Genomic DNA, 27,494 nt, shown 5'->3' on the forward strand with positions numbered 1-27,494 from the left:
TACACCCGCACGCACTAAATATCATATGATGAAACACACATATATATAGAGAGAGGGGGGGAGGGAGGGAGAGGCGATATGCATATCTTATGTTAAGGTACTCACTTTTTTAATAGTTTTTTCCTATAAAAATACAGTATTATTTAAACCAAAATCAATTATGTTGTTTTGAACTTAACTTTTCAATACCAACAGGGATATGGGTATATTGTGAAAAATACAATGTACGTTCTAAACTAGAATTTGAGAGAAACCCTATACTTCATAAGTTGTAGGTACCCAGAAATGTTGATATGATGGAAAATTAACATTAAGTATATAAAAAAGGAAAATAGAAACAACATACTGTTGTATTTAATCATATCAAATCTCAAACGTTGCATGTCCGGTCCAGAAAACAAAGAAGACTATGAAATAGGTTTAGAATTCAATAAAGTTTTTTGGTTGTATAATGGCATCAATCAGGATCCACCTAAGACCTCATTCATATTATCCAACTCCTCTATCACTACTAGACCCGTCTTAATTAGTAACATTTTAGAATTCAATAAGCAATTTTTTTTTTCTTTTCAAATCACTCCTAATTTTGACAACTTTTTTGTGTGTTTATGTATGAACATGTGAAAGGATGAAAAGATGTAAGAGTGTATTATTTTTCATTCACATAAACAATTAGTTTCTTTTTCTCCATCTCAATTAGTTTCACACAACTTTAATTTTTTTTTTAAAATAAAACATTCTAAGTATTCTTAAAAAAAGTATTTTATAATAGTCATAGAAGGCTTTTTTTAGTGTAGTTGATTAGCATGCTATATAAGTATAGGCTGGACATTCGAAAATTCAGCAGTAAATTAATTAAACTATCGAGACGCAAGAGTATACCCTTCATCAATAACTTACAAAAAGGGAACACATTATCATGATGATTTGCAAGTTGCCGCTCATGCCTACTCAACATTTTTTTAAAGAAAACATATATGATCTATATATGTAAGAAACTTGTGTTTTTAAGTTGAGTCATTTTAATTAAGTTTAAGATTTTAAGAGTAAATATATAATTTATTATGTAATCCTTTTCACAATTTAGTCATTTCTCATGAGAAATGAAATGTAAACAGTTTAGTTCTCACTATTAATAAATAATAGATACTCTTATATGTATGTAAAAGTATGGGTATGGGGCTACAGTTCCGAAATTTGACTCAACCTTTGATTCCGAAATGCTTTTGGTTTCACACTGTCACAGTTGTTTTTTGGTTAACTCATTATAAGGAGTCGAGCCCCTAATCAAAAGTTTGAGTAGGTTGTCATTTTCATTATAAACATGAAAATACCACTGTACATTAGTTGACTTAATAGAAGTCAAAATTTAAAATAAATTACAATGTCATTACACTTTTAAGATGCATTTCTCTCATTTTATGACACATATATGTCATAATTAAATATTTGCTAACCGTGTCAGTCAACAGCTCACATTAATTTCATAGCAAGACTCGATATACAGGTCTATGCTTGTAATCCTCATTGGCATTTCTGATGCCTCATTAATTTACTATTGCATAAAAAATGTTAAATATTAAGATTGCTTTTAGTTAGTATAACATTTGTCTTAAACCTTTTTTTTTGTGTACAACAGAAATTAAATTATTAGTATATATAGTATAAATTTATGCTAAAACTTAATGTACTGATATAATATATTTTTGTATGCCAACAAATTCTTTAATGCAATATTTGGTAAATATATATAGATTTGTAATGTCTATACACACGAGCGCACACACATGCATATATATTAAATTTTAAAAAAGGATAGGCTATATATGCAAAGAAAAAAAATCAGATCATAAAGTCTAGTTTTCCCCCGCTCCAATTTGCTGTTGTATATATAGCTTAAGATTCCATGTGAAGCTGATTCTATAATTTTATGATGTGATTATTATGAACTGAGTACGTAATTAAAAACCCTAAAAAAGTACGTAATTAAAACGATCTACTAGTTTAATTGAGCCGTACACTATTTATTCATCAACACTAGATAAAACTTAGAAGTCAGGAAGGTTATTAATCCTTGAAGATAGGAAAAAGACCCAAAAAGTCCTTGACCTAAACTGGGAGACTTCTTCAAATATATCTACAATCAACGTAAAGGATTTCCTTTACAAGATAGGGTGATTTCCTATATACAGAAGTTCAAAAAGTCGTATGTTAACCATTTGGAGTTAAAAATCTTCTTGGTTGACTATTTAGTCATTAAAGGGACAAATTTATCAATGTTCTACATATTCACAAATAAAAATGATTATTTACTTAAAATGTAATTTAATTTTAATCTTCTCCTTTTTTATTGTTGAAAGCATAACATTATAATAAATACTTAAAAAAAATAAGAAAACAAACATAAGTTAAAATAAACATAATAATAAACATAATATTGATTAATAAACATAATTTGTCTATTGTTTTGAAATTTTTAATAAGACAATATCTTATCCAAAATATAAGACTCAAACAAAAATACACAACTATTAAGTTAATCTTTACAAAGAAAATGAGAGTAAACTTGATTTTGTAACTACCTAATGTTGTTACAATAGAAATTTTAGAACAACAGACAAATTATACTTATTAATTAATATTATGCTTATTATTACGTTTGTTCTAATTTATGTTTATTTTCTTATTTTTTAATGTTATGTTTGTAACAATTAAAAAAGGAGAAAATGTGAATATTAAATTATATATATTTTGAGTAAATAGTTATTTTCATTTCTGAATGTGTGAGCGTTGACAAATTCTTCCTTGAATGTGTAACGTATGCTTTTTTATTAACGATAATGAATAAAAGAACAAATACATAAATTTGTCGTATTTTTTTCACTTTGAGAGACTAAATTTAATGATGAAAATGACTATTTACTCTTTCTTTTACTTGGTCACTATATTTTATAAGATGTGTTTGGATAGATAATTTGATTCAACCTTGATTTAATAGACTCTTATAAATGAGAGCTTATTTATTAACTTTAATTATTATAAAGTTTATTGAAATAAGTTCAAAATAAACTTATAAAACCATTACAAATAACTTTTATAAGATTAAAAAAAAAATCTTATAAATACTCCTTAGGTCCTTCAGCCTTAAAATGAGTAACCCTGCCTTAAGCTGGATGCCATTACAAAATAAATGAATAAACTTAAAAGCACATATCGAACACTTTGATATTCTATTTTCATTACGTTTTTTATTTCATTTCTGGTCAATTTTTTTCCCACTGCTACAGAATTTGTCTTTACAAAAGCTGTAAGGACACAGTATGGGAACTAATAACGACAATACGTGAATCTGATCATGTTGACATTCAACATATCATGCAAAGATATTAATTTATCGTAATCTTGATTCCTTTCTCTTTTCCCCCTCCATTTGAATGGTGCGAATGAGACGTTTTCATTCCCTTTATTTCGTGCAAGTAATTTTCATTAGACGCTTTGCCTTGTACGGTTGAAGATTTCTCTCATATTGCCCTCCTAGCTTACACGAAATAAACAAATGAGATTTTCTTCTTTTTTTTTTTTTTACTTGAACAAAGAATGAAGAAGCATTTTTTAATCAAATAATTAAAACCCACCAACTAAGTTATTGGAAAAATAATAATAACACAATTGACGTCGTGGTAATTTTTCTTTTATGTATATAGATTCTATCTTCCATGTCCACCAGCTACAACACTATTCATCATGGCTTGATACATAATGTGTAGTTACTAATTAGTCATCATGCATCATCCTTGTATTCTTCCGAAAACTATCCATGAGTTTTTGGGACCTCTGGCTCTTAAGAAATTGAAAGCTGGACTCACTGAAGGAAGTGGCTCCTAATATATATACATCAGATTTAGATGTCCGGGATGGGAATAGAGTTTGGGAATGTGCATCAATTAGAGATATGAACAACAAAAGTTACTTTTGTTCACCTTTATTATTATTATTATTATTATGGGCTGCCAAATTGGCCACTTTCCACTATAAGATACCAGTAACGCTGTAACAGCACCAAATGCAGTTACTCGACGCTGAAACTAGAGGAGAATGCGCAAAGGCACTTTTGCACGAGGTGGGGCAGAACATCAAAGAAAATGAAAGCTACAAGAGGGTGTTGTTAAAAAATTATAATTAACAAAACATTAAACACTCATATCGTTTTATTTTTTTAATATATAATAAAAACAATTTTTTATCATGTTATTGGTTATGAGTATTTATTAATTTTATTATTATTAATTTTATTTATTAATTTTATTAATATTAATTTTCATAAATAATCTGTTAAACATCTCTAGTAGATTCTTCCTTTTAATCATATTTTTTTAGTTACAAAATTTGAATCCAAAATTTTGTTTAAAGAGGTTGAGTGCCACTCAAATCAATGACTTTTTGATTAACAAAAATGTTTTTATAAATTAAGAATATTTAATATATTATAATAATTAGATACTTTTTAAAAAAAGACTAAAAAAATATTTTTTAGAAATTAAAAAATGAAAAGTAAGAAAAAGAAATCATAAAATTCCTTCTTTTTTTTTTAGTTTATCTAAACTAACCCATCCTAAAACTTAAATATTATTCTTGTTCCTTTTGACTGTATTTCCTGACTTCACATAGCTAGCTTTCGGTTGTGCTTGTGCCATTCCAATTCTATTGCTTTAGTAAGAGAAAGATTGTGGCATGCATGTTGGTTGGCCATGAATGAAGTCAAATATACTTTGATAGTTTGTATTATGTAGACAGATGCGTGCCAACCACAAGATGGCGTGTGCCAAACGGAGCCACGTTTCCTGAGAATGATGCCCTGGCGGCATACTGATTCATTCATATTCGTTTCAAGAATTACTTACGCAACCTCAAATGACACGTAACCACTACATTTTTTCATTGATTTGTCTCAAGGACTAACCACGTATATAAAGTAACACGCAGCGTTACCAAGTTCAGTCTTGTGAAATGAATTAGGTTTTGTTTGGATCCGTTTGCATTTTTCAATGTAGAAATGGAGAATGAAGTAACGTGAGCGTTGGATTGAGTTAAAGTTGGTTCAGTTGGATGAAATCATGAAACTCAAAATAAACACCCTTAGTTTCTCATCATATAATGAAATAAAAAAATATAAACTTGGTTTAACAATTGAAGAAGAAAAAAGAAATAAGGATGTAGAGATCGTAAGTTCGAATTTTTCAACTCGCGTTTCCAATAAAACTACTAAATTATCATTTACTTATTAAAAAAACTAAATAATTAAGTTTAAAATTGTCTTATTAGAGTTAGGATTGTTGTAGGAAGAAAAAATGATACGTAACGACGACAATTAGCAGCAATCTTGTAATTAACTTTGTAACTCTATAGTCAAAGACTTCTATGCTAATAGGGACAGCAATTTTCCAAAGGTTTGAATATTTTGCATCTATGAACGCATTAACGTGCAGGCGCTGTACACAGTGTTGACCATTTTCATGCACGTTGGATGAAGGAGGGGCAGATGAACTCAGCTTAAAACTGTAGGGATTAGTTTTTTCATGGGCATTCAACCCTATTTCCAACCACTTATTTTTATACTTTTATATTTTGTTAGCAACTTCTTTTCTGGTCTCTTTATTTTTGTTTTATTTTGATTGGCGTTTTACAACATAAATGTTTTTGAACAATTTAATATTTTTTCCAATTACACCCTTAACAATTAATTAATGTATATTTTCGGAGAGATTAATTTTTTTATCATTGAGAAATAAGCGGAGAAATCAATTAATATAAGAGATAATAAGTATTGTATAATAAAAAATTAGTCAACGATATTCATAGAGCACTAAATTGTATTTTTTAGCTCTTAATTTTTTGGTACCATGAATTTTAAAAATTAAGCCTCTTTTCTCTCACTATAATGTTACAGTCAAAGGAATAATTTTGTCTAATTACATGCCATATTTTAATTTGAATAATAAAATATATAAAATGAAACAATAATTTTAATCTATTTATGAAAACAATGTAAAATACTTTAAGAATGGATTCCTTCTAGTCATGTGCACCCCGCCATCGCCCCCTCCAATCAAGACCAGGGTCGGCTTTGAGTTTTTGTTTTGTTTTTTTTTTTTTGTTTATTGGTTATTTTTGTGTTAATTTATAGGATCGTAAATAAAGAGACAATCATGAGTGTGATTATTTTGTCATGAGACACATGATGAACATCACTTGTGTATCCATTATTGATTCTTTTGCAGAGGTAAATTTTCTTTCACAACTTAAATAGTTTTGTCTAATTAATATTTTTGAATCATGTGTTATAGTTTTTTTTAAATTTATGGTTTTGAAATTGCAAAGATTTGACAATCTAGATTCCTTTTCTACATAGGATATTACTTTGAGTCTTTTGAGGCATTATTTACCTAGTTACTTCATTCATAACCGCTACCACCTCACCCTAATTAGACTGTTTTAGATATTTAATTGTTTTTTATTGATTACTTAAACTATCATGGTATATAAATATGTAAATGTGGCAATTAATGTAAGTATAATTCTATGAATTGATTTTGTCAAACTGACTATGACAACATATATCTATGTGTATATGATAGTATATGTTGTAAATGTGTAGCAAGTGATTTTAATTATGTGATTTGTCAAAGTGTAGTCATGTGATCTTGTAATTATGTTTGAATAGCCCACAAGCTGACAAAAAGAGTTTCTAAAAATGGTTTCAAAATTGTTTTAAAAAGTACCTATTTTCTCTCAACCAATTCTAAATCCCCAAAACTAATCTAAAAAATCGAAATCAATCGACATTAAAAGTCTTCTTTTATATAAAAGTATTGTATATATTATAGATATTGACAAGTATTTTTAAAAGGGATTGCTAACGCACATTTTTCCTTTGTCTTTGCTCATTGTTTATGGTTTTTGACTTTTTTATCAGTTATGGTTCTAAAATAATATGAATGTACTATGGTAAAATAAAGAGAGAGAAAAAAACAATTTTAGAAAGTTACCAAATCCAACCATTATTTTTAGTTACCCATAATATTTTTCTTAAAAAATAATTTTGTTCAAGATATCGTCAATTGTTAAATATAAACACATTTCATAAGAAATATAAAACTCAAAACATGATTCGCCTTGTTATATGAGAAACATGTCCCTTTTACTATACTCGACTCGTTTCTCTTGTCAAATGCTACCCATTAATCATAATCATCACATAACAATTTTTTTCTCTCCAATATAATTGTATCTTACTATTATTCAAGAGTATGGAACGATGTAAGTTCTCATACATATAAATATTATCATTTCCTTAACAATTTAATTGAAAAATTACTTACCGAGAATTCCGATATTTGAATTTAAGAAATGTAATGATGGAAGGTTGACCAAGAAGAGAAAAGGAGAAGCAATGACATATAACATGTAGAAAAGAAAATCTGTGAAGTGAAATATGCATTATATGTTTGAAAATTAAGAAGGAAAAATAATGTTTTATACCTTTTTTTTTCAAATGAATTAAGCATGCTTTTTTATATATAACACCTGAGCAGAAAAGTTGAAGAAAATCCAATTTATAAACACTATTGTAAAATTACATATACAACCAATCAAAATGTAAGAAAATGACAATGTTGTAAAGTGTAAACTTATCTCTTTCATATATATTATCAGTTGAGAATCTTCATATGTTTCGTAGCTATGAAAGACAGTAGGTTCAAAATTTAAGAACACTCAAACCTCTAGAGCTGAACATAAACAGAAGTGTCACGTAAGAAGGAACTTCTAGTTGCTTCAGGATTAATTTTCTTGATAGTCAGCTGAAGTTTTTTGAACTTCACTTCCAAGTGATTGAACAGAATGCAACAAGAAATGGACTCCATTAGCCACATCATATAGCATTAGCCCCATTCTACCTCCAATCCAACTACCCATATGACTTCCAACAAGGTAACCAAATCTCCCAAGCCTTTGATCCCCAAGGAAGCCTCCAGCATAAGTACCAAACAAAGTGCCACTTCCCCTGAGGAACCCTTCAGTGAGAGTACCACCATAGTACACAGCTTCAAAAAAATCCCACCCTGAAGAGAGGATGGGACCTATAATGCGCCTGGCTTTACGAGAAGCCAATTTTGCTGCCTTGTCACCTTCTTTCTTAGCATATTTTGCCGAAGCACTCTGTGACATTCCCTGCTTCAAAGCATCAACAAGGGCAGACTTCATTGCATCATGCCTTGCTCTTTCAACATGAGCAGCCCTAATATTGTAGCAGTATAACTTCACACTTTCCTTCACACTACATGCTAATGTTCCAGAAGTCATGTCAAAGCAATTTAGGAATGTAAACTTTCCACTCTGGGATGACGCCTTCTCGCCGACTAGCTGCCTGCATTTTTCAGCTGAAATAGCAGCATAAGTGTTTATTGTCATGAGTAATAATAAGCAATACAAATAAACATTTTCAGCTGCATAGTTATGAGCATTGAGGCTTGAGCAACAAGCTACCTTACTATATGCAAGTAATAAGCAGACACTGTTTCTGGAGGGCTTCCACAGTTAAAGACGAAAACAACTGTACTTCAATTCTTAAATTTATAGGAAGGAACAAGTTGCCATATTAGGATTTGGCTGTTCTAAGTGTTGACATTACATGTACAATTGTACTCGTGTCACAAATCATGAATGCATTGAAATATTAATTATTAATTATTAATTATTAATTTTGTCTTCAATGACTGAAATTACTTATTTTAATCTTTTAACCCTATTACTTTAGTGGAGGCAAATCTGTCATCTTAATGATGACATAATAAAAACAAAATATATATACACAAAACAATCTCAAAATAATCCATTCTAGAAAAGACAGATTTGTGTCCTCGATCAATTGGGAAGTCTTTGTATGTAAACTTTCCTCTAAGCAATGTTACCAAGATGGGAACAATCATGGTAGTCCCAGAATGATAACAAAACAGCGTATTTGATGGTCAGAAAACTGATTCCTTACTTCACCCAACAACATTTGCAAATAATTTAGATATTGCTAAAAATAAAAAGAACCTGATTATGCAAACTCCCCCAAATTAAAGTCATTAATTGATCCCAAAAAAATAATACGAATATAAGTAAGCAATTATATTGTTCACTGTTCAATCGAGCCTGGTGCGAGATTACGAGTAATTAACATTCGAACTATAAAAAAAGGATCCGAATTTTGTTTTTGGTGGTCTTTCTCTTTCCCTTATTTTCTACTCAACTAAACAGGGTAGAGATGCAGGAGTTAAATCATGTGATGTCTGCTATATTTATGAATCTGGTTAATGTCTATAATTAGATAACATGAATGTCAAATGCTTCAAAAAGTGGGGGGAAAAAAAGGAAATTGAATTGTGACTGCATAAATATAATACATTGAATAATAGGCAATGAAAAGTTAGGTAGGTACCTGTGATGCTAAGAGCAATGATGGCAGCGACAAAGGCTAGAAACTGAACCCTCTTCTTCTGGAAATCCATGAGATGGCAATAACGGTAAAACGGAATCTAACCGAATTATAAATAGCTATGAAGTATAAACAATAATAAATTAAAGATAAAGAGGCCTTGAAGGCTTCGATGAGAGGAAAGAATCTTAACAAAACATTCTTGGTTTAACGAAGACAAGACAGTTGTGAAAATGCAATACATTGTAATGGGCTGTTCAATGGCCCAATAGGAGTGTTGAAAATGGGCTTGTTTTGGTATTAAAATGGGCTAGTCGGTGTGCTTTTATTTATTTTTTAGTTTCTAAAAATACGAAAATATTTTTTTCATTTTTATAAAAACAAACTATTTCTATTAAATGTAGAGATAAAAAAAATACATAAAATTAAAATAAAAAATAGACATTTTCAAAAGAGTTTAACATCAATGCATTGAAAATATAAAACAGTTCTACAACATCATCTAATCACAAATCATCATTTAAATTATTTAGATAATTATTTTAAAAATCAACAAATTTATCATACACGATAATTTATGATTAAATAATTATGTAAAAATTTTCACACTATCAATATATAACTCTTTTTTACTAAAAAGTAAACACATGTTTAAACCTTTATACGAATGTCACCCGTTTTTTTTTTCTTTTATAAAAGTTTCAGCTTCATCCTTTTCTTTCCATCAACCTCATGGTGATATCATTTTCTCTTTTTTTCTTTTAAAAAATATTTAACTGACATGTTTTTAAGGCATTTGTTTTTGCTTTATTTGGTAGTCATGCGTTACTCATTTTGTTCATGGATGAACTCAATACGATGTTTGTTTCTGATTGCAATATCAACGGCTGTATTAGAAAAAAGAAATTTGTGACGTAATTTTTTAAACATAAAAAAGAACAAAAAAAATTGTCCTTAGGATTATTTGTTAAAATTTTGTCGAAAATAACTTCTCTAAATTTTCTCCAATTGAGATTATACAATATTGATTTCCTCCACTTTAATTATCGGACATTTCGGTCCTTGAACTTAACTTTGTAACTGTAATCCAAACACACATTATTTGTACTCACGTTATATGCCCGTTGAACGTAAGTTACATTTTCCTCCAGTCATGTTCACTGCTTGGTAAAATGGAATGTTGTCTTCAAAAGCGTGAAACAGAAAACGCAACACATTCCCAGACACACTAAATCAAACTCCTGACATCACATAAACCCCTTTAACCACTAACTTAAGATTACTAACCACTTGGCCACTTTGTGGATATTTCTCAGTTTAAAGGGGAAAAATAAACAAATAAAAGATACTTGCCGTTAGATTCATTAGTATAACAACAGAAAAACAAATTCATCCATATATTCATGGGCTCTTAATCAGATTTAGATGCTATCTTTTTGTCTGAGAGTCATGATTTTGAAAATAAATTACAAAAAGTTCATCCACTAATTCCTAGAGCAGATTTGGCAAGCCATCCTCAATTATTATTTGCATCGTTTATTCCTGAGATAAAAAGGATACGAATCTCACGTACCTTCTATACGAGTTCTATATGCAAATAAATGAATCTTAAAGAACAATAATCATGGTCAGCTGCATCAGAGGTCATAGGGAAGTTATTCTGACTGCGCAAGCCAAATAAAATCAAGCTTTTTAAGCATCATAATTCCATATTCAAAATTCAATGGTATGCATTCATTTATTTGTCACCCAAAAAATATTATAGCAAGCCAAATAGGCTTCCTTATATTATGATAAGCCTTGATGAGGAAAGGCAGTAACTGAAAGGACGGCTGACTTTACCTCAGACGCTGAACATGCACAAGCATATACCCATTACAGCACTAAATAAACAATATGCTGCCATAGATTGAGAATTCGAATGATTTAAGCATCATCATCTTTATCCAAAGAAGCTGACAGATAGCTTAAGATGAAACTGTCTAGATCTCCCTCAAGGACAGAGTCAGGATCTGAAACCTCATAGTTAGTTCTAAGATCTTTCACCATACGGTAAGGCTGCATCATAGATAAAATAATATTAGTGATTATTATTATTATAATTAATGTTAGAATTTTAAGGTTGCCAAAACCTGCCAGAAAAGGAGGGGGCATGTACAATCTCAAACTTACATGGAGAACATAACTACGAATCTGACTGCCCCATGTTATGTCGGTGAGAGATTGTGTATGTTGTGCATTGAACTGTGCCTGGCGTGCCATCTCCAGTTGGTCTAATCTTGACTGAAGTACAGCCATTGCTGAAGCCTTATTCTGATGCTGCGATCTGTTTTCAATAATACCCAAATTCAAAATCTAATAACACAACTCAATCAATACATGAATTAGTGCACATATTTCATACCTTTCATTCTGACAAGTTGCAGTAACTCCTGTAGGAATATGAACTATTCTTACAGCACTCTCAGTTGTGTTAACATGTTGGCCACCAGCACCACCAGCACGAAATCGTTCAATTCGAAGATCAGATTCATTAATTTGTACATGGGTAGATCCATCACCAAGGATTGGAATCACTGCCACAGCGGCAAATGAAGTATGCCGGCGCTTATTACTGTCAAAAGGTGATATGCGCACCAGCCTGTGCACTCCTATTTCTGCTTTGGCATATCCAAATGCAAACTCACCATCTACTTTGATGGTAGCTCGCTGAAAAACAAATAGGCCCATATATTCAGAAACTAGAAGTTCCCTTCGATATAAGGGAATGAGATTCAAAGGCAAAACTAGAGGCTCCAAATGGAAATGGAATCCTAATGGTAATTTTGCTTGAAGTTTAAATGCTATGCAAGTTAGGCAACTTAAAATTTGAAAATCAGAAACAACAGTCACCTTAGGGGAGGTAACCATGGGTCATGCATCCAGGCATGCAAGACTTATATGAAAAATTGCAAAATAGTTTTAAAGTAACTTATGAGTTATGAAGGATGGTATGAAGAAGAACCTTGATTCCTGCAATCTCACCAGGCATTTCATCCACTACAGTTACTTTATATCCACGTTGCTGTGCCCATGACTTATACATCTGCATGACCATTGCAGCCCAGTCCATGCTCTCAGTACCCCCAGCACCAGCTTGAACCTATATTAAATTATAAAGCAGTAAGCTTCAACAGACACACACATACATAACCACAGCCCATGTTCACTGCTTTACTAATGCTGGAAAGCGAAAAAATTATGAAGTAACAATATATTCAAGTGAAGCATGCCAACATTATGTTCTTAGACCTAGATTGCTGGCTTGGCCATGAATAAAGATTAAAGTACCAATTGTGCAATAACAGAAACGTTTAAATGTCTATGGCAATGACCTCAATGTAGCACGAACAAGAATCTTGCTCCCCAGAAAGCAATGCCTCTAGCTCTTTCTCTTTTGCATTTCTTCTCATGTTAAGCAACGCTTTCAGTGATTCCTGAAAAGGGAAACACTCCATGCATGAATATATAAATCAGCATCTACTAGTAAGAAAGGATCTATCTGACTCTACAAATCTTGAGCAAGCTTTTGGCATTTCCAACTATGACACATGTTTCTTCTCAATTAGATCTACCTCGTAATATGTTGAGCCCTATCTATTATCTAACATTTCAATACGATGTTTCCATGTAAGAATATAGCAACAATCAAAGCGATACATGAATGAGATTATTAAGCATTGCAATCCTTTCAATGTAAGATTATAGCAACAAAACTGATGAATACATGCCTAGGAGAAGATGAAGTGAGTCCCCACCGATTCCAAATCCGCATCATTCTCTTCGCGCGCAAGCTTTATCATGTCAATGTGCTCAAGCAACTCTTGTTCAAATGCATTTACCTCTTTCATTTTTCCCAAGAGCGAACCGTGCTCTCGGCTTATTTTACCTGCACGCACCGGATCATCCCAAAGGTCTTCCTTACTCAGCTGGAATGATAACATATCCAACCTCACCTTCAATTTTTCCCACTGCCACCACAAAACTTCTGATCAAGTTCTACGAAACAGACAATAAAAATTTGGAACTAAAACAAAGACCAATCAGTACTAATTAACTAAAGCATGCTTAATAATTAAGAGGAAAAAAAGTATTTTACATGTAAACGGCGTTTGATCAAGTGAATAGATTGAGCTATGGCGGTGGCATGACTCTTCCAATCGCCGTCGTTTTCGTCGAGAATGTTCCAATTATTGGCCAGAATTCCTTGGACCGTGAGCCCATCGGAGGTTGAGGGTTCAGTGGTGGCAGCAGCGGCCTCAGAGGCAAAGAACCGAATTTGGAGAGACCCGGTACTTGGAACCAAATTTGAAGTATTGTGGGGAAGGGAATGTGAAAAGTGGCGGCGATACCTTGATAAAACCAGGATGTTATGCGACTCGGACGAGATTCCCAAAATTTTGTGCAGAAACAAGGGCCCCTTAGTCCTAAGGGATTTTCCTAGGAAACGGGACATGCTCTGTCGCGTGTGACAAAACAATGCAAACAAGGATTCTATGAGGGTACTCCACCTTCAGCTCGAATTGAAGACGACCAAAATGCTTACTTGTTACTGCTGCTTATGCTTCAAGCTGCCAGCAATGGAACAAGTTTAACTATCCAACGGGCCTGGCCCGTTTAACAGCTCTATTTAGGGAGTTTCTTTGCTTCCTACACCTAATACATTGCTTTCTGCACTTCTTTTACTTTTTGAAAAAAATGTAATATTATATTTTGGATTAGCTTTTCGGATTGTAACCTTTTACATTTCTGATTAGTGCAAGAAGCAATTCATGGGATGCATATGCTTTTATGTATTTACTAGTCTCTATATGTATTTTTTAAAATAGAAAGAAAAAAAGTAAAAGCCGTTTAAAGAATAGTAACAACAGTTACATTTTAAACGTCTATGAAAAAATAAAATAATTACATATGTTAAAGGATAATTTTGAAATAGAAAATATATAAAGATAATTATCTTTATTAATAATACATAATTATTGACGTCTCTTTTATTTTTCATTTTTTCACTCTCGAATCTTTTAATTTTTATTTTATTTTTTTCAACTATCTCATCACATCACACTCCTTTTTCCTCCTTTCCTTTTCAATATCCTTCCTCTTTCCTCCCACTGTCTCTCACTTCAAACCTTTCCTATCCCATGATTTTCCTCACCTTAAGTCTTCAATTTCTTCTTCTTCCTCGACTCCATTTTTCTAGTAGAGTTTTTCACTCTTGATCTATGGATTTTTCTTTTTGCTTTAGAATAGGTAAAATATGTAATGTTGATCGACGAGGAAATCAAAAGTTATTATGTACATATTCATAAAAATTACGCATTTATTGAGGTATCAATGGTTAAATTTCTTACCCATAACTAAAGTTTCTTGTTTTCCCTTTACTTGCTTTAAAGTAATTAAACACATGTTTGTTACTTTCTGGTGTAGCATGTGAACATATTGTAAAAATAATACATCTATTATTATTTAACAATGCAAAATCATATGTTTGCACAATGGTATATATGATCAAGTGTGAGCAATAAGTTCGAAATTCAATGAAAATATTTTTTACCTTATAAAAAACATTATTATCGAATTAATTAAAAACCTTGTTTAATTTCAACACATCTACTTTCAAACAAACCAATATGTAGGCAGCATATACCTAATTTTCTCATTTTGACAAATAACCAAAAACTTAAGTTATGCATGAGATGTTGGATGTGTCTAGATTTATTACATTAAAAGTTATATTACTGAATAATGTGTAACAATAATGATTTTAAAAACAATAACATGAGTAAAGTTTTTTTTAGCAATCCAGATCTTCTGATGCAACCTAGAATAACACGGTATGTCTCTTTGGCATTCAAAGAATTAAGCAAAAATTTACCTTTGAATCCTACGAAAATCTCAATAGATAAGTGAGGTGAATGAGAGTCCCCTCACAACAATATACTCAAATTTAATGTTGTCAAATATTTTAAAGCAGACCAACAGAAAAAGGTGGTGTTTAAAAAAAATAAAAATGAGTTTTTTTTAAAACAAAAATAAAAGGTATTTGCTGGAATTATGAGGCAAATATAAAATATATTTTACTTGTATAAATATTTTTTTAGGAGAATTAAAAAATCATAATGCTTGCATCAATATTATTATTTTTATTGGTAATTGACTTAGGTAAAATTTAACTTCCTTGTCATCTTATACAATAAAGTTAATTGGGAGGTTATTTTGAGAGAAAAAAAATCCTTGAAAATTTGTCAATACAACAAGGATAATACAGACAATTTGGTATTTAGACCACATTATAATTTATCTATATCTATAGTTTGAACACTATTGCAATAACTTCTTATTTATTTTAAAACATATTCAACATTAGATATATTTGTCGTTAAATACAATAAATACGTTTTCTTTTTACCACATGAAATTCAGGTACACGCTACATAAAGAGTTAAAAAAAATCATACAAAATGAAGGGTAGGAGTTAGATTAATTTTTGCAATTTGAACACTTTATAATTAGAAAAAAAAAGGTCTATGAATATCAAAAAATTTAAAAACTTATATAAACTTTGCATAAATGAATGGTGAAACCGTGGAATCAAGTTGAATGGGGGAAAATAAAATACTTATTCATCCATATTTTATATCATAAAATCAACGTGAACTTGTAATTTCTTTCTCTTTCATTTATCTCTATGTTAGCATTTGAGATGGTAAAATAGGCCTTCTATGTGGAATTCCAGAACCACGCACATTGGCACTAGCAACACGCTAACAAAACACGTCAGAATATTCTTGGCAAATGATTATATAAGCTTGCATTTTCTTTTGATAGTGTTAGTGGATATGACCACATTGGAAAACGTTTCAATTAAAAGACTACTAACTAAAAAGATCAGTTGGACCAAATTAGTAGAAAAGGGGGGTGGGAGGTGAAAATAGATGCATGCCAAATTTTTTAAAATTTACAATTTTGAAAATCTAATTATGTCAATAAATATCTGAAATACGAGTTAGTATGCTTATTTATTTATCTGAAGTTACCTCGATAATTTTCTAACTCTAACTGCAAGAGGCTTAGTTTAACTCGGGATACAATGAGTTCGAATTGACCCAAATTGAGACACTACGCACTTGGACATCCACAATTCTCAAAGATCTTCTCTAAGACTGAAAAGAAAGCCTCTACTTGGTGCTTTAATATCAACCACATGACAAGATCCTCCTAGAAGAACTAGCTACACTACAGGGAAAAACAACACATACCCAAAACAGTGACTGACAAAACTAAATTCTACATAAAAATAACAGAATTGGCAGATCATTTTCCAGCACCAGCAGATGGTTTTGGCTTCTTGACTATCAAAATTGGGCACTTCACGTTCTGTGAGCAGTAATTGCTCACACTTCCAAGGAAAGCCCTGTAATTCATGTAATTCCCAAAACACATTTCACTGTATTATATATTCACACACATATATTCTGAAACAAACAAGGATACTTTGGAATATACTGCTAAAATTAATGATAATAATAATCAAATTTAGTAATGGAAAATGTTTTTCCCTTGCTAATTAATTCTGATATCACAAAATTAAGTGACAAACTTTTAAAAAATAACATGTAAATTATTCAGTCATGAATTTTAATTAATTTTTCTAAAAGTAACTTGGTACCTACCTCTTTACAACTCCATAGCCGTGGCTACCCATGATTAACAAGTCAGCACCCAACTTTTGAGACATGTCACAGATCACGTCCCTTGGGTCTCCAATTTCTACCCGGGTTTCCACCTTGACCTATTCAAGACTCATAAGTAAGTGAGTCAGAACTAGAACTAGCCAGAGAAAGAGTATGATCGATGATAAGAATAAGATAGATAATTGTTGAATCTCGAAGAGCATATGAAGGAAGCAAAGCCACATACGTTTTGGAGATCTTTACACAATTTTTTTGCTTTCTCTAACACGCAATCTGCCACTTCTTGGCCATACTTCTCGATGGCCGCACTTACGTCCGACGAAAACAAATATCCTTAAACAAATAGATGAATATGTAACAATTTTTATTGAGATTGAGAGAGAGGACAAGACAATCTCATTTGAAACAAATAAAATTATTATAATAAAAATATTCTATACAACTAAATAATTAAAATTCGAATATGAGACAGAAAGAATACCTGGAGTTTCAGGATGATCTATCCTGGCTGTGGAATCTAAGGGGGAATAAACGGCATGAGGGGGCTTGACGTAAAGAAGGATAAGGGTATCGCTGGAATTTTGGAAAATTATGTTCTTGAGGCTCCAAGAAAGAGCGTACATGCTTTCCTCGCCTTCGTCCACCGCCACCAGAACCCGCCGTTCGTTTCTTGTTGTTGCTTCACTCATCTGAAACTGTCACAGCTTCAGTTGTTAACTTAAAGAAGAAACAAATAAATATAAGTGAGTCACCGCTGTTACGCTTTGACTAGTGTAATGGTATATGAATAACTTCATTTTTACCATAGTAACGATAACTACAAACCAATTATTGGTCTAAATTTTATCTTTAATCAATTAAAAGTTATAGTTGCTTTTAAGATATTATTATAAAAACTAGCAAACATAATATGTAATTGAATGTTTATTAAAATCTAATCTTTATATAACATTTTTATAATTTACTATTACTTTATATTTTATTACATTACTCACTCTAATTTATTTTGGTGCAGAAAAATAAAATCATTCAATATATATCTTCTCATCTCTCTTGATTTATAAAACTTGTTGTATACACTTCGTGTTAATAATAGCTTGTGAAATTGGCCTGTGGTTTACGGCCAACTTGAGCAGTGAAATGGATGGGTTATTATTTGGTAGAATCTGTTGGCGGTGTCAAGGTTTGGGCTTCTGGTTTTTATTGTTTCAAAGCGGTGGGCATTTTGATATTATTATTTTAAGATAGGACACAATTTTTATATCATATTATGTTATATATGTCATAACTGACAAATAATTTTATTTTTTTAGGAGTTTCAGTCTTTAAGTTCAATTCCTAGTACTCCTTGGTGCATATACACAACTCACACACCAACAAGGTTGAAAAATTTTCCTCAAGCCAGAGGCAGAAACAATGATAATTTCCGGGTCTCTACCTCTTCCATCTTATTTCATGTGTTGTGTAGTGAAAAAACTATATATTAAGAATATTCCAATTAGTGCTTAATTCTCGATCAAAGAATACTCCAAGTTAAAAAAACACTGATATGTTATCTTTGACTTAATTATATTTTTTGTTCTCACATTGTAATTATGTGAATTTAATTATTTTGATTTCAGTTACACTAATTATGTCTTTAAATGTTAACCTTATTTATTAGTAGGGAAGTTCAAAACCAAATCAAAATAAAAAAAAATTGACCAAAAGTACAAGAAAAAAATATATTGCCATTAAAATCTACTTTTAAATTAACTTTAATCAAAATGTTTACTTTAAAATATTCACAAGGTGTAATATAAGTGACAAGTAATTTGATCTTTAAGCATATATCAGAGTTCAATTTTTTTACTGTGTAAATAGAACAATGTGCAGAAAAAAGTTTTACATTAACTAATATTTTATTTTTTTAGGAATTAGTCTCATAACTTTTGATTGTAGGATCTATTGTTATGCAGAAAAAAAAAGTAGAATTCACCTGTGATTTAATTGGATAATGAATAGCTTAAGAAGTATTTTTCCATTTTGGTAAAAAAAAACAGAAGTATTTTTCTGACTCATTTTTATTTATCATTAAAATAATATACATATTCTAAAAAATAAATAATTATTTTAACTTTCATGCTAGAATAACATTATTTGATTAAAATATTTTTATTTATTATAATAAAAGTTAAATTCATAATAAAATAATTATCTTTTGGCTGAATTAATAAATAAAAACATTATTAAAAAAAATTAACTAATACTTTCTATTTGAAGAAAAACTAATACTTTTTTTATATCTTAAATGAGACTAAATTATTAATAAATAAAAATATCATTAAATAAATAATACTCTGAACCGAACCGGGTGAGGCAGTGACGGGTCTGAGACCCGACCCACACATTAATATTTGCAAGTTGCATCAAATGTAACCAACTTCTTTTCTCTCTCTCCTCTGGTTTTGGGGTTAGATTAGGTCTTCCTACCCAAAACAAAACTTCAATTTCTGTTTCAGTTCGCGGAGATCAATATTTTATCTAGGTCCATCGTCGATAGAAGATACGAGAAACCAAAGGCAATGTTTTTGTGGGATTGGTTTTATGGGATTCTAGCGTCGCTCGGGCTGTGGCAGAAGGAGGCCAAGATCTTATTCTTGGGCCTCGATAACGCTGGCAAAACTACCTTGCTTCACATGCTCAAAGATGAGGTTTTGTTTTCCTTTTTTTTTTTTGTTTCCCCAATCGTTTACCTTTTTTTTTTATTATTATTATAAGAGTTGGTTTTGCAGAGATTAGTCCAGCATCAGCCTACCCAGTATCCTACATCGGAGGAGTTGAGTATTGGGAAGATCAAGTTTAAAGCTTTTGATCTAGGGGGTCATCAGATTGCTCGAAGAGTTTGGAAAGATTACTATGCCCAGGTCTCTCTCTCTCTCTGCCCTTAACATAGTTTTCTGGCTAGTGGTATAATATTTCTGAAGTTTTGGTTTTTAACTGACCAAATGATGTCATGTGATCTATGTAGCCAACCTCACCTAGTGGGATGGGGCTTTGTTGTTGTATAGGTTTGCGGCGAGTGTAGATTCAGAGAGAGATTATCTTAACCATGCATTGTATGAGAACATATGATTGGATGCCACTAGGCATTCTCTAGATATATTAAGATCTTAGTCTTGCTCCCCAAATACAATTTTTTTCCCTCTCTTGTTTACATGGGTAGACATGATTTGGTCTTTAACTGAGCCAAACGGTGTTGTGTGATTCATGTGGCTGACCTTGCATAAGGGATAAGGGTGTTGTTGTTGTTGTTTACATAGCTAGACATGCTAATATGTGTTGGTAGTGATTGCAGGTATAGAGCTGCATGAGGGGTTTCACTTAGAATCTGTGAACTACTTCTAGCTGTTAGATAAAAAAAATTAATCTTTTGTTCAGTAGTGTAATTGACAAAACAGTGATTAATTGCAAAGTAAAAACTACTCTCTGTTGCAGAATGTTCTAAAAGATTAATATGTATGTGACTAGAGCTAAACCAAAGAATTTATGCCTTCTTATTATATATATATATATATATATATATATATATATATATATATATTAAAAAACAATGTTTATTACTTTATTTGGTTCATATGTGGCAGAAACCATGGTGATAGCTTTTGCTGATAGCGCCTTTTTCACTTAAGAGGGTGTGCTAAAGTGTCTGATATTCTGATAAAAACATATCTGCTTCTGATTTCTGAAGCAGTTTCTGATTTAGTATTATGTGATATTTTAACTAAACCAATTTTTCTTGCTCGAGATCTATTATTATCCTGTTATTTATTTAATTTTTATGATCATGAATAACTTGAATCTATCTTTGATTCAGGTGGATGCAGTGGTGTACTTGGTTGATGCTTATGACAAGGAGAGATTTGCTGAGTCAAAAAAAGAGCTGGATGCTCTACTCTCTGATGAATCTTTAGCCAGTGTCCCTTTTCTTGTCCTTGGGAACAAGATAGATATTCCATATGCTGCCTCAGAAGAAGAATTGCGCTACCATTTGGGCCTGACTAACTTCACCACAGGCAAGGGTAAGGTAAACTTGGCCGACTCAAATGTCCGTCCCATGGAGGTATTCATGTGCAGTATTGTGAAGAAAATGGGTTATGGGGATGGTTTCAAATGGGTTTCCCAGTACATCAAATAGTCCCTTAGCAAGAGATGGCTTGGTAACTCATTTCTAGAAGTTTGTTTCTCTAGTTGAGATTTGGAGGTGTTGTTGGGACAAAATTGCTGTTAAAGAAATTGCAGTATATTTCAACTTTTATTTATATAAAATGACTGGGAACCTTCTCCTGTTTTCCCCACCCTCCTACACTGTCGATGATGTGCTGAGCAAATTTCAGTTGATTTGTGGTGATTGATGATTTTTTAGGTGAAAAATTGAGGTGGCCCGAATTATTAGGCATGCTGAAACTTGATTTCTACATTTACGTCAGCGAAACAAAAAAAGAACAACTTTTCCTTGCTTAGCTATTTGTTTGAGATTTGAGACAAATGATCAAATCAATGAAGAGCTGGGTGCATAAAATGAATGCCAAAATATTGAAAGCATCATTAAGTAGATAATTAATCTTGACTAAAAAACTTTATACGAATAGTTGGAATTGAAAGTTTCTTGTTGCCGCATAATTTTTAATTTAGAAGATAGTCATCGAATGCTTTCTTCTTTTGGGTTCCAAAGTGTTAAGCGACTTTCAATAATAATTTTAGTTGATTTGAATTATTACAGTAGGAAAATAGAGTACGATTATTTTCAATTTCTCACATTTTTTAGGTATTAAAATTAAAATAATACGTCACTTGCTTTTTTATTTTTGTTTATTACTGAGTGAATGATTACACAAATCAGAAGACAACCGCAATACGAGTGTGTAGAAAAAGAATTGGTATACTTTTTTGTACATATCATTTATTACATTTTTTAACTCTTATTTCTATTTCAATTTATCCCCAAATGGGTTGAATGAACATCAGTATATTATTGAAATTTAAATTGTACGACTGTTATCACCTGAAATATAGTATGGCAGCAAAAGGATATGTAGTTCCCACCTAAAAAAACCAAAAGCCAATGGTTATACTCATGAAAATGAGAGCTTGTTTTACAAATATTTGGGAAAATAAACAAAACTTTAAGCAGGTGAATGAATCCTGAAATTGTTTGAGCGTGTTTGGTGGCAAGTTATGCATTACCATCAAGAAGAACTATTAAAATATTATATTTCGTGTTCAAACAACACATGGGGATGTAGCTCAGATGGTAGAGCGCTCGCTTAGCATGCGAGAGGTACGGGGATCGATACCCCGCATCTCCACTTATAATTTATTATGCATTTTTATTCTTCAGAATAAATCCTCTCTCCTTTTTTTCATTGTCACTGATCTTAGCTATTGGTCCAAGAAGACCCAAATAATGTTATGTTCTCTGTTCATGAAGTCAACAACTTTATGAGCATCATTTACCAATTTGCTCAACCATGTCTTCATCAAAATGGACGAGAGAGAGAATGTGATAGATTTCATCTGCAAATAAAATCCTGCAGGAGAGAATTGGAACTCTATCCCACCTGGAAACCTCTCGTTTTTTCGTCTAGCAAACATCCTGGAATACTGTAGTTGGTGATTGGTCATTGAATAGCAATCAGAAAGGAGAGAGAATGTGCTGCTAAAGCACAATCAAAATTTTAATACTAACAAACAATCTAATTTTGTGGGAAATACAGGACAGGATTCGAACTCCCTAAAGTAGGCAGTGAATAATAGTATTTACATTTTCAGGTGACACACTTTTTAATACTCTCTTTATTATTCACTAAAATTTATTGAAAATTATAAATTTTGTTAGTCTCATTTCTCATTTAATAACTATTTCATGTGATTTATAAGTGGGAGTTACAAAAATTTGTAATTTATAACAAATTTCAACCAATATCAGATTAAAGACAAAATTGTTAGCATTTCACAATGGATGAAAGTCAGATTATATTTTTCCTCTGATCAAATTTATTACACTATGTTTGGTAGTGAGATTTTAAGGGAGGGGACGCAGATGAAAATAAGTTGACATGGTGAAGCTGGTTTTGGGTGAAATTAAATTTGAAATCAGTGAGTCTCATATTTTGTTTCTCTTCCAGATGTTGAGCTATACTATACCACGTGACCAAGTGGGAGCAGGGTAGGTAATTGTTAGAAAAAATAAGAGAAGAACAAACATACCTCAAACTAAATAAACGAACAATAATAACAATACAATTTTAGAGTTTGACGTACAACAATGCATACAACAAACACAAAGGAAAAGAAAATACAAAGAAGTTTTCAAAATAAGTTGGGTTGAAGTATGCAAGTCTTGTTCTTAGAGAGAAAACGTCTCCCATTGTATTGATAGAAGAATTTGTTTGTGTTAGTCTCAGCATGATACGACAATCCATTGGTTATGATCCTATTCAGCAAAAGAATTTTCGAATTTTTTGAAAATCAATGCTCCTTCTCTCAAAAAATAATTTATAAGAACAGGAAGAAAGAAAATTTAGAGGAATGCTGCTGTTGTAATATCCAGGCAAAATGCTTTTCTCGTGCTTATATATATAAGCACAAATCCAACATTCAGTAGCTTAAAAAATTGAAAAAATGTCACACTTTGTTAAAATTCTTCCGACGTGCAGAAAATAAAAACCCACTAAGGCACTAAGTGCATGTATCTTGTAACGTTAATATATTAGGGACAAACATATTCCAGAAAATAAAAACAAGTCTTGTAACACTTGGTCACGTTAATATATTAGAGATATTTTAAAAGAGATATTTACTAAAGACACAAAAATGTTCTCCAGCATCGAAAGGGACAAGAAAAGTTGTCTCTCTTTTGATGTACAAAAAAAATTAGGGAATAACCCTGACAAATGCATGTTCCAGTATCCTGGCTGGCAACAATGTTGATCATGAGTTAAGCATGTATAATCGAACGATCATTCAGAAGGAAGCCTACTGCAGTCATATTTCTAAATCAAAATGACAATACCCACGAAAAGCTACATCCCAGTATAGAATTGTATCGAATGTTCATAATTGGTTTCCATTAGGTACGGCAAGTTGTCACTTCCTACTTGAAACATAGTAGAGACTACAAATATCAAGCTTGTATAATAATACATCAGGTTAGCTATCAGAAGAAATGTACATGAATCAACCGAATCAAATGATTGAATATAACGCAATGCACCAGCACCCATACTACTGTTTGAGCAGCCCAACTATTTAACTATTCTCCACAGAAAAATCTTTAAGCCACACCCAAAATCAGGCTGGAAGATACCGCAGCCCAACTATTTAACGATTCTCCACAGAATAATCTTTCAGCTTATCATTGCAGAATAATTGTTCCAAAATTTCATACGCAGTTCATTCCGCATGCAGAATGCTATCATTTCTTGTTGGATGACCGGAAACCTCCAAACCCCATCATGGCAGCAACATCAGGATCAATTTCAGGTTCTTCAACTGCCTTCTCCTTCTGAATCCAAAATTTAACACATGCTATTAGCTAAGTTGTGAAAAACAAAAGCAATCTTTGTTTATTAAAATAACATTAAAAATCATTTTTAGAAAGATGGATGCAATTATTAGCAGTTATAATAAGTAAATAACATTAAAAAAACTAATTGTACTTGATGGTAGTGGGATAAGGTAAAGGGAGGATAGAAAAAAGGTTTATTCAAACCTATTGCCTATTTCTAACTAAAATTAAACGACTATACAGACACTACCTTTTCTTTTTTCTTTTCTCGACGCAGTCGCTTTCTTTCTTCCTCCTCTTGCTGCTGTTTTAAAATCCGCTCGTCAAGATCTGTGAAAAAATACTAGTTAATTTCCATTTTCAAGAACCAAGTTCAGCTTAAACAGTGGTGGATCTTGGTATGGACAGGATGCCAAAAAATTTAAAATTCCACATGAATACTTAAAAAAAAAAAACATATTACTCTCCTAAAATAATCAAAATATTACATAGCCATGAAAATAGTTAATTTTTTTTACTTGGGTGATTAAGGAATCATATAATACTTATTTAAATATATATAAATATATATAAAGAGAGAGAGTTGTATGGTTCTACGAAGATAACAGCCAACCCCTTCTCTTATACAAGGCTTTACCTTGCTCTGTGAAGCTGCCAACATCTTTACGCTTCTTAAGAACTTCAAATCGTTCCTGAACCTGTGTTTCATCAAACGATTTACTAGTCATGCAGAGGCACATATAAAACTATGTAAACTAAATGGCACACAAAGGCACAGTCATGCACGCATGCCAAAGGTATTGGATCTGTCATTTGACTTCATAAGAAATAGAAGGCAATATTAAGTTGCACCTGTTGGAGAGAAGCACGTTCTACTCGCATGGACATGCCCAAGGCTCTTTGATCTAAGGGACAGCATAAGAATGAATATGAGCAAACCAAAAGCAATTAAAGAAACTACAGAGAAAAAATCAGAGGAAAATGCCAAAAAGACATACGTTTCTTTCCATTAATATGATCCAAGTAGTTTGCAGAGTCCTTCACCACACACTCACAAACTGAGCAGTAGTATCCAGCCTGCAATAAACATACTTAAATCCAAAATTTGTACATGATATTTGTAACAAAAGATCATCCAGATAGCAAAAACAAAAACTGTGAAATCATTTAATAAGTCCAATTCCTAGTACTCCTTGGTGCATATACACAGCTCACACACCAACAAGGTTGAAAAATTTTCCTCAAGCCAGAGGCAGCAACAATGATAATTTCCGGGTCTCTACCTCTTCCATCTTATTTCATGTGTTGTGTAGTGTAGTTACTTTCAGTTAACCTCTCACTAAAATCAGATACTAATAAGTCCAGTTGGGGTCTCAAAACTAACTAAAGCCATAATTCAACTGAACCTGGGAACTGTATGCAAATTGTGCACCAAAAGGAATTCTCATGGGTCACAGGAAAAAGAGTGGATAACGTTCATGGGTATTGACATTGACAATGGCATACATTTCTAACAGTGCTATACTATAAAATGCCAGCCTAAAATAAGGAGAGTTCAGTAATGTCTTGGGTCTCCTCTCCTGGAAATTAATTGCCAGAATTATGGAAATAGTTGACTAGACATAAATGAAACAAATGTTTGATTAACTGCATCACTTAGGGTTCAACATGAATCTGTAAAACTTTGACATTCACTAAAAGAAGTGTCCCTATGTGTAACTGCATGATTGCATCACTCTCATCCAAAACACTTAATCACACCTAACACATCCCATGACAAAAGAAGTTAAGGTCATCCACGGGAATTTGAAATTTGACAAGAAGTCAAAAAGAGAAAAGAACAACATTTTTCTAATCCAAAAAGTGTCTGAATACAATAACTAGTGATAACCAGAAATCTAACAAATATGAAAAACTTAAAAAACAGGTACCTGCTGACTTAGTGGTGCAACCGGCGTAACAACCTGCAAAAGATTGCATGTTATCAGTACAGAAGAATAGCAAAATCATGGGATAAAATTCAATGCTTGTATATTTTTCAGAATCCTATAGATGTTTGGCATTCATTTAGAGCTACTAGAGCATCGAGCTTAGTGGCATACCTGAGTCTTGCCCAAGCGGGATTCAAGGTCCACTTCATAATCTCTATGTTTCAAGGGCTTCCTCTGCACGGGAGGACCTTTGGCTGCACCAATAAGACGGTTTTAGTTGTTACTCAAAGCAAACACAATTCCAATTCGATCACGAATTGGGTGATTTACCTTTAGGTTTCGCTCGACCCTCCTCCTCCTGTACAAAATCACACACACACAAGAAAAATTAAACAACCTAAACTATTCAAAAATCAGAAGCAGAAATGGGAATAGAAGGAACATTAACAACGCACCTGTCTCTCGCGCTCCCGTGCTCGTTCTAGATACTCTTCTCGATCAAATTTTCTTCTGAACGTGTTGTCGACCCCAGCGACCTGATTCAAGTTAATCATGTTAATAATTTGAAAAAAGAAAAAGAATTCTCCAAAACCATCGAGGGATGGTGGAGATGAAACAGGGGGGTAGATTCCAAATTCTGAACTTACATTGTTGCTGGTGTTAGACATTGATACGAGCAAAGAAATGATAAACAAACAAATGTAGAGGTAGTTACGATGATCACCGAAGCTGTTTGATAATTGATAGGAATGAAGGGCACACTCAGAGCCTGATATGAAACCCTAGTTGAAGACTTGAGA

At 32.0% G+C, this 27,494-nt stretch overlaps 5 protein-coding genes and 1 non-coding gene across 8 annotated transcripts; 2 read left to right on the forward strand and 4 right to left on the reverse strand.

Moving 5' to 3' along the window:
• Positions 1-7,597: 7,597 nt before the first annotated feature.
• LOC100796894 (uncharacterized) lies at positions 7,598-9,732 on the reverse strand. The gene is made up of 2 exons (XM_006604727.4): positions 9,485-9,732; positions 7,598-8,438 (listed from the first exon to the last, which is right to left on the reverse strand). Exons 1-2 carry the CDS (start codon positions 9,552-9,554, stop codon positions 7,840-7,842), a joined length of 669 nt encoding a protein of 222 aa, XP_006604790.1. The 5' UTR covers positions 9,555-9,732; the 3' UTR covers positions 7,598-7,839.
• Positions 9,733-10,861: 1,129 nt separating this feature from the next.
• Positions 10,862-14,069, reverse strand: LOC100797427 (peptide chain release factor PrfB2, chloroplastic). 3 transcript variants are annotated; one of them, XR_005889973.1, is made up of 8 exons: positions 13,620-14,069; positions 13,279-13,491; positions 12,856-12,957; positions 12,486-12,623; positions 11,886-12,190; positions 11,654-11,807; positions 11,324-11,539; positions 10,862-11,023 (listed from the first exon to the last, which is right to left on the reverse strand). XR_005889973.1 is itself a non-coding variant. In XM_003553658.5 (7 exons), the coding sequence occupies exons 1-7, from the start codon at positions 13,974-13,976 to the stop codon at positions 11,408-11,410; spliced, it is 1,401 nt and encodes a 466-aa protein (XP_003553706.1). In that variant the 5' UTR covers positions 13,977-14,069; the 3' UTR covers positions 11,194-11,407. The 3 variants fall into 3 exon arrangements, 1 of the variants encoding a protein (XP_003553706.1); XR_005889972.1 differs by having other exon boundaries at positions 10,862-11,145; XM_003553658.5 differs by lacking the exon at positions 10,862-11,023 and having other exon boundaries at positions 11,194-11,539.
• A 2,501-nt stretch (positions 14,070-16,570) lies between these two features.
• Positions 16,571-18,125, reverse strand: LOC100804158 (universal stress protein PHOS32). The gene is made up of 4 exons (XM_003554571.5): positions 17,696-18,125; positions 17,441-17,547; positions 17,194-17,312; positions 16,571-16,934 (listed from the first exon to the last, which is right to left on the reverse strand). Exons 1-4 carry the CDS (start codon positions 17,901-17,903, stop codon positions 16,835-16,837), a joined length of 534 nt encoding a protein of 177 aa, XP_003554619.1. The 5' UTR covers positions 17,904-18,125; the 3' UTR covers positions 16,571-16,834.
• A 1,538-nt stretch (positions 18,126-19,663) lies between these two features.
• On the forward strand, positions 19,664-21,454 carry LOC100305632 (uncharacterized). The gene is given in 3 exon segments (NM_001251331.2): positions 19,664-19,907; positions 19,989-20,120; positions 21,071-21,454. Coding segments are annotated over 3 exon segments (582 nt in total). The 5' UTR covers positions 19,664-19,778; the 3' UTR covers positions 21,392-21,454.
• Positions 21,455-22,489: 1,035 nt separating this feature from the next.
• On the forward strand, positions 22,490-22,562 carry TRNAA-AGC (transfer RNA alanine (anticodon AGC)). The gene has a single exon. It is a non-coding gene; the product is annotated as a tRNA-Ala (tRNA).
• A 1,703-nt stretch (positions 22,563-24,265) lies between these two features.
• Positions 24,266-27,490, reverse strand: LOC100527057 (C2H2-type zinc finger domain-containing protein). Its single transcript, NM_001251092.2, has 10 exons — positions 27,342-27,490; positions 27,150-27,230; positions 27,025-27,052; positions 26,866-26,948; positions 26,695-26,727; positions 25,762-25,840; positions 25,616-25,668; positions 25,401-25,461; positions 25,014-25,093; positions 24,266-24,760 (listed from the first exon to the last, which is right to left on the reverse strand). Exons 1-10 carry the CDS (start codon positions 27,360-27,362, stop codon positions 24,671-24,673), a joined length of 609 nt encoding a protein of 202 aa, NP_001238021.2. The 5' UTR covers positions 27,363-27,490; the 3' UTR covers positions 24,266-24,670.
• Between the last annotated feature and the right edge of the window lie 4 nt (positions 27,491-27,494).

Source organism: Glycine max, chromosome 19 (genome assembly GCF_000004515.6).
Source record: "Glycine max cultivar Williams 82 chromosome 19, Glycine_max_v4.0, whole genome shotgun sequence".
Taxonomy (NCBI): domain Eukaryota; kingdom Viridiplantae; phylum Streptophyta; class Magnoliopsida; order Fabales; family Fabaceae; genus Glycine; species Glycine max.

Bases quoted from the DNA above. Each gene is read 5' to 3' on its own strand.
- LOC100796894 (XM_006604727.4), bottom strand. From the start codon at position 9,554: ATGGATTTCCAGAAGAAGAGGGTTCAGTTTCTAGCCTTTGTCGCTGCC. The intron at 8,439-9,484 runs GTACCTACCTAA...CTGCTATTTCAG, and splicing joins CATTGCTCTTAGCATCACAG to CTGAAAAATGCAGGCAGCTA.
- LOC100797427 (XM_003553658.5), bottom strand. From the start codon at position 13,976: ATGTCCCGTTTCCTAGGAAAATCCCTTAGGACTAAGGGGCCCTTGTTT. The intron at 13,492-13,619 runs GTAAAATACTTT...TTGTGGTGGCAG, and splicing joins TGATCAAACGCCGTTTACAT to TGGGAAAAATTGAAGGTGAG. The intron at 12,191-12,485 runs GTTCTTCTTCAT...TTTGTTTTTCAG, and splicing joins GTGAGATTGCAGGAATCAAG to CGAGCTACCATCAAAGTAGA.
- LOC100804158 (XM_003554571.5), bottom strand. From the start codon at position 17,903: ATGAGTGAAGCAACAACAAGAAACGAACGGCGGGTTCTGGTGGCGGTG. The intron at 17,548-17,695 runs GTATTCTTTCTG...TATTTGTTTAAG, and splicing joins AGATCATCCTGAAACTCCAG to GATATTTGTTTTCGTCGGAC. The intron at 16,935-17,193 runs GTAGGTACCAAG...CATGAATTACAG, and splicing joins GGCTATGGAGTTGTAAAGAG to GGCTTTCCTTGGAAGTGTGA.
- LOC100527057 (NM_001251092.2), bottom strand. From the start codon at position 27,362: ATGTCTAACACCAGCAACAAT. The intron at 26,949-27,024 runs GTAAATCACCCA...TTATTGGTGCAG, and splicing joins GGGTCGAGCGAAACCTAAAG to CCAAAGGTCCTCCCGTGCAG. The intron at 24,761-25,013 runs GTAGTGTCTGTA...TTTTGGATTCAG, and splicing joins GAGAAAAGAAAAAAGAAAAG to AAGGAGAAGGCAGTTGAAGA.